This window comes from Aquarana catesbeiana, linkage group LG10 (genome assembly GCF_042186555.1).
Source record: "Aquarana catesbeiana isolate 2022-GZ linkage group LG10, ASM4218655v1, whole genome shotgun sequence".
In the NCBI taxonomy this organism is placed as follows: domain Eukaryota; kingdom Metazoa; phylum Chordata; class Amphibia; order Anura; family Ranidae; genus Aquarana; species Aquarana catesbeiana.
In genome coordinates, this window is record NC_133333.1 from 25126225 (window position 1) to 25138575 (window position 12351).

General features: G+C 50.1%; 1 protein-coding gene across 5 annotated transcripts in view; it reads right to left on the bottom strand.

The window, feature by feature from the left end:
* The window catches only part of IGLON5 (IgLON family member 5), an 859278-nt gene that overhangs the window by 376731 nt on the left and 470196 nt on the right, over positions 1-12351 (bottom strand). For all 5 annotated transcript variants that reach the window (XM_073601840.1, XM_073601839.1, XM_073601838.1 and 2 more), the window contains exons 5-6: positions 8357-8488; positions 6280-6400 (exon numbers count right to left, since the gene is read on the bottom strand). In XM_073601840.1, coding sequence (XP_073457941.1) covers positions 6280-6400; positions 8357-8488 — 253 coding nt within the window. The remainder of the gene's footprint in view (positions 1-6279; positions 6401-8356; positions 8489-12351) is intronic.

Consider the following 12351-nt stretch of genomic DNA (forward strand, 5'->3'; position numbering starts at 1 on the left):
CAGCGCGGCAATCTTTGTTATTTATTGCGAGAATAAAATGTTGTACTCTATCTGTCACGGCAGACAAATAGGAGGGAAAATAAAGTTCTGCGAAAACTTATTAAAGTTTTCCGCCGAGCTGTGCCGGTCACGGTAGGAACGGACAATGATTGCTCCCGGAATCTGTCATATTAAAGGGCAAGCCAACGCAAAGCAGATGTTTCAGGTTTGGGGAGAAGGTTGATGGGTTGATTCTCTTGCTGTTTTTTCTTATTTCTCGGGGATTTCAGCTAAATTATCTCCTGGCCGGAGCTTGCAGGCACTGCTCACAGCCATTGCAAAGCCAAAGGAGTCTCACTCCTCTGCTGTATTCTACATCAGCAAGGCCAGGGCAAAAGGGGGGGGACGGGACACGAGGGGTGGCTGCCGCTGGCTCAGTAAACTCGTGTTAGGGAGGGGGTGCGCGTAGTGGTGGGAACTTGCTACAGTAGTGATGGCAGCAGATAGGAGGAGCCAAGAGGGATGGGAGAGGGAATTCGTGTTAGGAGGGTGATTTTGGCGGGGAGGGGTGAGGATTGGTGCTAAGAATGGTAATTGGGAGGGGGGAATTTGCACTAGGAGGGGGATTTGGGATAGAGGGCTTGTGCCAGGAAAGGGGATGGGGGGGGAATTTGTGCTAGGAGGGGGCATGTGCGGGGAGAGGATTTGTGCCAGGAAGGGGGATTAGGGGGTGGGATTAGTGCTAGGAGGGGCCACATGCAGGGAGTGAATTTGTGCCAGGACGGGGTATTGGGGGGATTTGTGCTAGGAAGGGGATTTGGAGAAAAGATTTGTGCTAGGAGGTGGAATTTGTGCTAGGAGATGGCATTTAAGGGAAGAATATTTGTGCCCGGGGGGGGGATTGGGGGGATTTGTGCTAGGAGGGGGCATGTGCAGGGAGAGCATTTGTACCAGGAAGGGGGATTGGGGGGATTTGCGCTAGGAAGGGGCATATGCAGGGAGAGGATGTGTGCCAGGAAGGAGAATTTGGGGGATTTGTGCTAGGTGGGGACATGTGCAGGGAGAGGATTTGTGCCAGGAGGGGGGATTGGGGGGAGAGAGGTGTGCTAGAAGAGGGAATTTGGGGGGGATTTGTGTGGGGAGAAGATTTGTGCTAAAAGGGGGATTGGGGGGGGGATTTGTGCCAGGAAGAGGGTTGGGGGGAGAGTTTTTATTCCAGAAGGGGGGGATTTGTACTAGGAGGGGGGTTTGGGGGAGAGGATTTGTGCCAGAATTGTAGATTGGGGGGTTTGAGCTAGGAGGGGGCAATTGGGGGGAGAAGATTTGTGCCCGGAGGGGGGATTGGGGGGATTTGTGCTAGGAGGGGGATTTCAGGAAGAGGATTTGTGCCAGGAGGAGGCTTGGGGGGAGCGTATTTATGCCAGGAAGGGGGATGGGGGGATTTGTGCTATGAGGGGGCATGTGCGGGGAGAGGATTTGTGTCAGGAAGGGGGATTGGGGGGATTTGTGATAGGAGGAGGATTTGGGGGAGTGGATTTGTGCCAGGAAGGGGGATTGGGGGGATTTGTGCCAGGAGGGGGATTGGGGGGAGAGGATTTGTGCTAGAGGAGCATTTGGGGGAGAAGATTTGTGCCAGGAGGGGGATTGGGGGAGAGGATTTGTGCCAGGAGGGGGATTTGGGGAGAGGATTTGTGCCAGGAGGGGGATTGGGGGAGAGGATTTGTGCCAGGAGGGGGATTGGGGGAGAGGATTTGTGCCAGGAGGGGGATTTGGGGGAGAGCATTTGTGCCAGGAAGGGGGATGGGGGGATTTGTGCTATGAGGGGGCATGTGCAGGGAGAGGATTTGTGTCAGGAAGGGGGATTGGGGGATTTGTGCTAGGAGGGGGATTTGGTGGAGAGGATTTGTGCTAGGAGGGGGCATGTGCGGGGAGAGGATTTGTTGCTGGAAGAGGGATTGGGGGGATTTGTGCTAGGAGGAGGATTTGGGGGAGTGGATTTGTGCCAGGAAGGGGGTTTCGGGGGAGAGGATTTGTGCTAGAAGGAGCATTTGGGGGAGAAGATTTGTGCCAGGAAGGGGATTGGGGGAGAGGATTTGTGCCAGGAGGGGGATTTGGGGGAGAGCATTTGTGCCAGGAGGGGGATTTGGGGGGAGAGGATTTTCACCAGGAGGGGCATTCAGGGGAGAGGATTTGTGCTAGGAAGGGGGATTTGGAGGAGAGGATTTGTACTAGGAAGGGGGAGTGGGGTGGGATTTGTACTAGGAGAGAGTATTTGTGCCAGGAGGGGGATTGGGGGGAGAGGATTTGCACCAGGAGGGGCATTCGGGGGAGAGGATTTGTGCTAGGAAGGGGGAGTGGGGGTGGGATTTGTACTAGGAGAGAGTATTTGTGGCAGGAGGGGGATTGGGGGAGAGGATTTGTGCCAGGAGGGGGATTGGGGGAGAGGATTTGTACCAGGAGGGGGATTGGGGGGGAGAGGATTTGCACCAGGAGGGGCATTCTGGGGAGAGGATTTTCACCAGGAGGGGCATTCAGGGGAGAGGATTTGTGCTAGGAAGGGGGATTTGGAGGAGAGGATTTGTACTAGCAAGGGGGAGTGGGGTGGGATTTGTACTAGGAGAGAGGATTTGTGCCAGGAGGGGGATTGGGGGGAGAGGATTTGTACCAGGAGGAGCATTCTGGGGAGAGGATTTGTACCAGGAGGGGGATTGGGGGGGGAGAGGATTTGTGCTAGGAAGGGGGATTCGGGGGAGAGGATTTGTGCTAGGAAGGGGGAGTGGGGGTGGGATTTGTACTAGGAGAGAGTATTTGTGGCAGGAGGGGGATTGGGGGAGAGGATTTGTGCCAGGAGGGGGATTGAGGGAGAGGATTTGTACCAGGAGGGGGATTGGGGGGAGAGGATTTGCACCAGGAGGGGCATTCTGGGGAGAGGATTTGTGCCAGGAGGGGGATTTGGGGGAGAGGATTTGTGCCAGGAGGGGGATTGGGGGGAAAGGATTTTCACCAGGAGGGGCATTCAGGGGAGAGGATTTGTGCTAGGAAGGGGGATTTGGAGGAGAGGATTTGTACTAGCAAGGGGGAGTGGGGTGGGATTTGTACTAGGAGAGAGGATTTGTGCCAGGAGGGGGATTGGGGGGAGAGGATTTGTACCAGGAGGAGCATTCTGGGGAGAGGATTTGTACCAGGAGGGGGATTGGGGGGGGGGGGATTTCTGCTAGGAAGGGGGATTTGGGGGAGAGGATTTGTGCTAGGAAGGGGGAGTGGGATTTGTACTAGGAGAGGGATTGGGGGGACATTTTGCTTCACTTCCTGTCCCAGAGACATAGCAGGAAGTCTCTACAAAATTACAAAAAGATGAAAGTCCTTAACAGTTGTCACTGGGAAAGATGTCCCTGTTTTTTTAAGATTTCCTCCACCTGTTGTGGCTACAACTCTAAAATGTTGGATTTTCCATCACTTTTCTATACGGGCACAACGATCACCAGGATAAATAGGGAGGTTGAATCTCCCCAGTGGGGACACAGACAACAGTAACTACCTAACAGATATTCTAACCCTTTCCTACTCTATCCAAAACTAAGGCTATGGTCCATAGCTTATGGATAAACATCAAGTGCCGGTTCACACAGGGGTGGCTTCAAAGTCTTCCGACTCTGAAGCCGCCCTGTACAGCGTGATTTAAGCGCAGCTTGCAAAACGACTTCTGTATAGAAGTCAATGCAAGCCGCTCCGAAGTCACCCCAAAGTAGTACAGGAACCTTTTTCGAAGTTGGAGCGACTTGAGTCTCTCCTATTAGAACGGTTCCATTGCAATGCATGGAGCACGACTTGTTAGAGCTCGTTTAAACGTGCTTCAAAATGTGCCATTGGACACTCTTTAGTAAAGCGCTCTGAATGCCAGTCAAAGCTCCTGTCACTAAATAAAATGGTCACCTTACAGTCCCGTTCACACGTTGTGTTTGCTTTGCTTCACAAATTGTCACTTTGTCATGTCACTTTCTTGGTGTTTCAAAGCGCCTTCAAAGCCTCCAAAGAAGTCTATGGAAACGCTCGCTTACAGCACCTGGAGCTTTTGAGAGGCTTTTATTCAGCATTAGCTTTGCTTTGTTTTGGAGGTATTGCAGGTATGAGATATCCCAGGATGCACTGGGAGACCAACCAGCGAACCGGAAAAACATCATCAGCAGTCACTTCCGGTTCATGTCTATATATTCTGGGAGTGTCTGGCAAAGAAGTCACATCTGATGTGCAGCGTGGAGCTGGGGGTTACTACTGAGTAGGGATCAGCAGAGCTGGAGGTTACTACTGAGCGGGAGATCAGCAAAGCTGGGGGTTACTACTGAGCGGGAGATCAGCAGAGCTGGAGGTTACTACTGAGCGGGGATCAACAGAGCTGGGGGTTACTACTGAGCGGGGAATCAGCAGAGCTGGGGGTACTACTGAGCGGGGGATCAGCAGAGCTGGAGTTTACTACTGAGCGGGGATCAGCAGAGCTGGGGGTTACTACTGAGCGAGGGATCGGTAGAGCTGGCGGTTACTACTGAGCGGGGCATCAGTAGAGCTGGGGGTTACTACTGAGCGGGGGATCAGCAGAGCTGGGGGTTACTACTGAGCAGGAGATCAGCAGAGCTGGGGGTTACTACTGAGCGGGGGATCAGCAGAGCTGGCGGTTACTACTGAGTAGGGATCAGCAGAGCTGGTGGTTACTACTGAGCAGGAGATCAGCAGAGCTGGGGGTTACTACTGAGCGGAAGATCAGCAGAGCTGGGGGTTACTACTGAGCGGGAGATCAGCAGAGCTGGGGGTTACTACTGAGCAGGGAACAGCAGAGCTGGGGGTTAAGCAGAGCTGGGGGTTACTACTGAGCGGGGGATCAGCAGAGCTGGAGGTTAAGCAGAGCTAGGGGTTACTACTGAGCGGGGGATCAGCAGAGCTGGAGGTTACTACTGAGCGGGGGATCAGCAGAGCTGGAGGTTACTACTGAGCGGGGATCAGCAGAGCTGGGGGTTACTACTGAGCGAGGGATCGGTAGAGCTGGGGGTTACTACTGATCGGGGATCAGCAAAGCTGGCGGTTACTACTGAGCGGGGCATCAGCAGAGCTGGGGGTTACTACTGAGCGGGGGATCAGCAGAGCTGGGGGTTACTACTGAGCGGGGGATCAGCAGAGCTGGCGGTTACTACTGAGCGGGGGATCAGCAGAGCTGGGGGTTACTACTGAGTAGAGATCAGCAGAGCTGGTGGTTACTACTGAGCAGGAGATCAGCAGAGCTGGGGGTTACTACTGAGCGGAAGATCAGCAGAGCTGGGGGTTACTACTGAGTAGAGATCAGCAGAGCTGGTGGTTACTACTGAGCAGGAGATCAGCAGAGCTGGGGGTTACTACTGAGCGGAAGATCAGCAGAGCTGGGGGTTACTACTGAGCGGAAGATCAGCAGAGCTGGGGGTTAAGCAAAGCTGGGGGTTACTACTGAGCGGGGGATCAGCAGAGCTGGAGGTTAAGCAAAGCTGGGGGTTACCACTGAGCGGGGGATCAGCAGAGCTGGAGGTTACTACTACATGGGGCATAAGCAGAGCTAGGGGTAGTACTGAGCAGGGGATCTGGTGAACACGGGTACTGATGAGCTGGTGATATGCTGAGTAAGAGTACTACCGAGCCGGGTTCTACTGGGCCCCTTTAAAACAAATTAAAAATCAGCACACACAGGGCATTTGCCAAGGCAATAAAGCTTCAAAAAAGCATCACAGAAGCATAAAAAAAATGCGGTAGGCGCTTTGAAGTGTGTTAAAGTCAAAGCAAGTGTAAATGGGCCCTAAGCGTTTGGATTGCTCTTCAGAGAGCATTTGACAGGTGGTGAGGAGGCGTGGTATTTTCTCTTCACCGCCTGCTTTAACCCCTTGAAGCGCACAATAAGTCGCCTTCGGCGGGTGATATTGGATGCCGAAAGTGACAGGAGGTATGATTCCTGCTGCAGCCATGTCATGTGTACACCCCTGCCTTTGCAGCTAAAGGGGGGTAGCTAAGGGGTGGTAAAAGTGAGGCTTAACCATGGAGCTTTAACACCCCCTGCAACCTCATATGGGAATGAGCCTTAAGAGAAACCCTAACATGATATGAAGTCTGTTTTCATCCCATACATTGGCTGTTTCATCAGAGCACTTTAACCAACCAAACCTCTCAAAATGTGTCAAACGTGAATCCTGATTGGCTGCTAAAGGTAATTGAAGCTCACACAATGCTTGTTCCCTTACTGGATGAGATCAGTGGAAGTCTCCTCTATGTGCGGAGCTGAGTACTCACCGCTTGTCATCCTTCAGCCACTCAAATTCTGCAGGGGGCTCCGCCATAGCCTGACAGCGCAGGACCGCTGGTTTGCCGACCTGTGATTGGGCGTTCTTCACATCGGTGATCAATGGAGGATCTGGGGAATCAAATTTGAAGAGGAGGTGAGTGTAGCTAAAATCAATTTACCCCCCCCCCACCACTCACAAAATTAAAGTAGAACTATGGCCACCCACTCCATCTTTATACCCCCCACTCACAAAATGAAAGTAGAACTCTATAGCCACCCACTCCATTTTATGCCCCCCCCACTCACAAAATTAGAGTAGATCTATAGCCCCCCACTTCATTTTAACCCCCCCCCCGCTCACAAAATGAAAGTAGAATTATAGCCACCCACTGCATTTTATACCCCCTCCTTACAAAATGATATAGTCATGCATTACATCATACTTGACAACTGTCCAGGATTTGCCGGGCCAGTCACGCTTTTTTTACTAAGCTGTCCCAGGATGGCCGTGTCCCGAGTGTCCTAGAACCTGTACTGTGCCCTCCTAATCTCAGTATTGTGCCCTTTAAAATTGACTTTATTGAAAGTACTAATAAATATATATCTAATTCTATCAACTATTGATACTTTCATTCTTGAGAGTAGGTGCGTAAATTGGTGCCGGCTGGTAGGGGCCCCAGTGCATTACTTTTCCCAGGGGCCCATGATGCTATTAAGACGGCCCTGGCCGGGACCATGCAGGGCACTCGCTCTCGGCACAGCTGTGTTTGCAATCTAATGCGCCAATATGCGGCCTCTCACTGCCAAGGTCCACCCGCCGAGAGGTAGCATTTTTGCGTACTGTCGGCACCAAGAGGTTAAAGCCCAGCGCTTTGCTACCATACACGTGTTAATTGAATGAACTTGAAATTCAGCTGTTTCATTTGAATTGCCAACAGGGTTGGACTGGGACAAAAATTTGGCCCTGGACTTCATCCAGACTGGCCCACTTTGACAGGTCTCTCCCATTCCGGCTGGACAAACCCGCCTCCTCCGGCCTGCCACCCAAGCCCCCCCCCCCATTAGCCATTAGCCGTTCTACATTATTTCTCTTATAGGCAGTACCAGTGGGGAAGCTAGACATTATTTCACCAGTGGCAAAGAATCAGTTTGGCGCCCCCCCCAATGGGACAAGATTAGGCAGGAAAGTGAGAAACTCCCAGGCCATAGCTGTTAAGTCAGCTGTCTGTCTCCTCACCCATGCTTCTTCTGGTCCCCCCAATGCTCCTCTTTCCCCCCCGTGCTCCTCTGGTCCCCCTGTGCTGTTCCTCTATTCCCCCCATGCTGCTCTGATCCCCCATGTGCTCTACTAGTCCCCTGCATGCTCCTCTGTTCCCCCCCATGCTGGCCATCGGGACTACAGGGAGTTTCCCGGTGGGCCGATGGCTCAGTGGGCCGATTTCAGTGACAGTGGACCGCCGCCTCCCTCCGGTCCTCTGTCCCCCCCGCAGCGCTCACCTCCTCTCCCTGGCTAGTTATGCAGCGCGCCTGAATACAGACATGATGCTCAGGAGTCAACACTGAGAAGCATATCATACGATCCGGAAGGAGGGCAGCCACACAGCTGTAACATAACCTTCCTCGGCACTCGTTCTCCTGCTCTTTCCTTTCCCCGCTCTCCATCTAGATTCTCCGCGGCAGCAGACAGGATGGAGAGCGAGGGAAGGAAAGAGCAGGAGAACAAGTGCCGAGGAAGGTTATGTTACAGCTGTGTGTGGCTGCCCTCCTTCCGGATCGTATGATGAGCTTCTCAGTGTTGACTCCTGAGCATCATGTCTGTATTCAGGCGCGCTGCATAACTAGCCAGGGAGAGGAGGTGAGCGCTGCGGGGGGGGGGGGCAGAGGACCGGAGGGAGGCGGCGGTCCACTGTCACTGAAATCGGCCCACTGAGCCATCGGCCCACCGGGAAACTCCCTGTAGTCCCGATGGCCAGTACATGCCTGATTGCCAAAGGTGGTCATGATTCCCATTTTCCAACATCCTCATTTTTTTCCCTCACTCCCATAAACATCTTTAATAAGAGGTCACCTTGGACCAGCACTCACAGTTGACCGTTATGAGGACCTTCTTGCTGTCAGGGATGGCGACTCCATTCGATGTGATGCATTCGTATTCCCCTGCCTGTTGCCGGTTGATCTCGGTGATCTCCAGCAGTTCGCCCTCGCTGGAAAATCCGTCTGCGGGGTGAAGGCGGGAGGGGGAGGGGGGCGGAGGGGAAGGAGGGATTGAAGGGCGTCGGGTAGGAATGAGAGACAAACACACACTTACAACACAGAAACATAACATGAAAGTTATCAACCTCAAGTGCAGAGACAACGACTGCCAGCCGAAGTCAACAAATATTAAAGGCCATGGAACTGATTTACTAATAGACTGCTCACTTTGCAAGGGAAATTGCACTTTGCATAGGAATTTGCCCAAGAGCTAAGTGAAAGAGGCAAAGCTCTGCTGACGTCTATCATTCAATCTTGTGCAAGCAAAAATGCTGTCTTTTTTATTTTCCTTGGGTATTCTTTGCAATGTGAAGCTTTACTGCATTCATATACTGTAACTCTGGAGAAAATTCCCTTGTAAAGTGAACAGCCTGTTTGCCTTTAGTAAACAAACCCCATGTCTTCCCAAAACCATGGAATCTTAGTTCAAAAATGTTTGCTAATTGAGATTGTTATCCATTGTAATCCTTTGGAAATTCCAAACATTTTTTGAAATATCTAAAGCTGTTAGACCTTGGCCTATGAAGCTTTGACACCTTGGTTCTCCCCCTCTAGTAAGGATGAGTTTTGGCAAAATTGATTTAGCAGCAAAATTTCCAGGTAAACTGATGGCAAAACTTTGCTGAAATGGATTATCTCCATTTTAATCAGCGAGAAGCTTAAGCTGGACACACACCAGAAGAATTTCATAAAAAATGTGCTTTTAGAATGTTTAGATTTTTTTAAAGTTAATGGGGTCTAAGTTAATCTATCTATCTATCTATCTATCTATCTATCTATCTATCTATCTATCTATCTATCTATCTATTGTGAATCCATCTACACTATATTACCAAAAATATTGGGACGCCTGCCTATACACGCACATGATCTTTAATGGCGTCTTAGTCCGTAGGGTTCAATATTGAGTTGGCCTACCCTTTGCAGCTTTAGCAGCTTGAACTCTTCTGGGAAGGCCGTCCACAAGCTCTATGGGGATGTTTGACCATTCTTCCTAAAGCGCATTTGTAAGGCCGACCACCCATGTGGACGAGAAGGCCTGGTTCGCAGTCTCTGCTCTAATTCATCCCAAAGGTGTTCTATCCTGTTGCAGTCAAGACTCTGTGATAGCCAGTCAAGTTCCTCCACCCCAAACTCACTCATCTATGTCTTTAAGGACCTTGCTTTGTGCACTGGTCCGAATCATTTGTTGGACAGGGGATTATGGTGGGGGGTTGTTTTTCAGGGGTTGGGCTTGGCCCCTGAGTTCCAGTGAAGGGAACTCTTAAGGCGTCAGCATGCCAAGACATTTTGGACAATTTTATGCTCCCAATTTTGTGGGAACAGTTTGGGGATGGCCCCTTCCTGTTCCAACATGACTGCGCAACACTGCACAAACAAGGTCCATAAAGACATGGATGAGCGAGTTTGGGGTGGAGGAAAGTGACTGGCCTGCACAGTCCTGACCTCAATCCGATAGAACACCTTTGGGATGAATTAGAGCGGAGACTGTGAGCCAGGCCTTCTCATCCAACATCAGTGCCCCCCCCCTATCTATATCTATCTCTCTCCCAATCTACGTGTAGCACCCTCTAGTGTGCCACTAGTGGTAGTGCAGGTAAGTTGTAGTTTGGCTCAGGGCTAAGCCTGAGCCACGGAATCTGGATCAGGGTTCATTAGAGTTCAGGCCTGGATGACTCATCCAGGCAGCTCTCTGGTGCCTCCCTCTTGTTCTAGAGTATTGGAGAATATTCTAGAGATTAGTGGGCGGAAGCTAGGAGGGTTGTCTTGCAAATATAGGGGCCTAAGCTAATCCTCAGGAAGTGGGCCTGGCAGGAGACTAAGTGGGCCCCTAAATAGACATGAGTCTTGCCAGCAAGGGAGTCAGGTGGAAGATGGAGATGCAGTGCTGAGAGAGTCTGTCCCCACCTCGAGGGACCCTTTCTGGGGAGGGGTTTTACCTTGGGCCGGGTCTCAGGTGGCTGGCCTGGAAGAGGAGGCTTTCTGGAGAGGCAGCGGGAGCAAGAAAGGATAGAGTGAGTAGATCAGCATGGTGCAGGGACAGACAAGGGGAGAGACTGCCACATGTAGCAGGTCTCTCTTGAAGACAGTGGTGTGCTTAAATCTTCAGCCTGGCCCTGGGACTGGAGATCTCCAGTGTGTAAGTTGGGTGGATCCTTTTAAATCTCTATAACTATCTTTAAATCTAGATATAGCTTTATCCTTTTAAACATCTATCTATCTATCTATCTATCTATCTATCTATCTATCTATCTATCTATCTATCTATCTATCTATCTATCATTCTATTTATTCTTCAATCTGTCTATATCTGTTGCTATCCTTCTCAATCTACACATATCTCTATCTTTTTCAATCTCTATCTATCTATCTATCTATCTATCTATCTATCCATCTATCTATCTATCTATCTATCCATCTATCTATCTATCTATCTATCCATCTATCTATCTGTCTCTGTCTGTCTCGCTATCTATTTTTTTACTGCCTCAGAGCTGTTTTCCTTCTTCAGAGTCAACAGTGAAAACAGCAGAACAAATGGATACACACAGAATTGCTGTAGCAAATCCAGCTTGGCGTCTGTGCGGCCATCTTGTCTGTCTCACTGTTTGCCATCAGCCTTGTGCTAAGCCTGCCTGCCCCTCGCTCTTCTGCAGAGGAGAAGCTGTGACAGGCACGGATGTTTTAGTAAGCTGGAGAAATCAGATGCCACTTCTTGGCCAGGATTGCTATGGCATGCTGGGTGAGCCTGTAGAGGACGCGAGATACAACCATGTGTGTAATGCAGTAGGTGGAGCTGCTATTAGTATTGGAAACAGACTCTGTCCAGGCTCAGATGCTGCACACTGGTGGGATAAATTGAGATTAACAATGACATGTACTTGCACAGAGAGGGGAGCTCGGTTCCAGACTTTGCAGAGAGAGAAGAAGAGGAATCGGCGGCCCAATACGCCGGGCATTCAGGCGATGGTGATGGGTGGGGCTGCTTAGTGGAGCTTCACAATGAGATGTTTGCCATGTCTCTTTTTATTATAAATCACATTGCAGGGTTTAGAACGAGCTTAGGAAGGGGAACGTAATAGGCTTATAGTCAGCGACTGTTTGAGATAAAACAGCGGCTTAAAATACAGCAAAGCAAAAAGTGTTTTTTCGATTTGTTCCAGGTCCAAGATCTGTCTAGAAGAAGGCCTTCTGGTTTGGGGTGGCAAAAGTTCAGGCAGGAGGGAAAAGGAAGTCAAGCAACTTATTTGTGGAAAAAAAAATGATGGGTCTATTTATCAATTTTTTCACACAAGAATAATAGAAATTTCACCCAAGAGTCACACAATGGGATTTTTGGTGAAAATGTGGAAACTTGGGTGAAAACCATGATACACTGACTCCTTAAAGTGTTAACTAAAAAAAAAATCAAAGAAAAAAAAATAATTGAAAAAAAAAAGCTAATTTGACTTAAAGTAACCCTGCCACAAACTTGGCCATATCACGCTGACACACGGTGAAAAGATACATAAGCTGAAGATAAAGTGTACCTCTAACCAAGTTTTGAAAGGAGTGGGGAAGAGGTAAAACCTCTATTGTTGTCTGCATCCCTCGTTGGGAAGATTCACCCTATCTAATTGACCATTTTCACCAGAAAGTGATGGGAAGTCCAAAATGTTACACTTTTCACTGGTAGAGGAGGTTAAGGAAAATCTTCCAATGGGGACATCTTCCTTAATTCCACTTCCTCTGGAGCAATTTCCTTTTATGTGGACAGGAATGGAGAGGAAATTCCACCAATGGAACACGTACACGAAATAACAAACACTGACAGAGGTTTTAGGCAT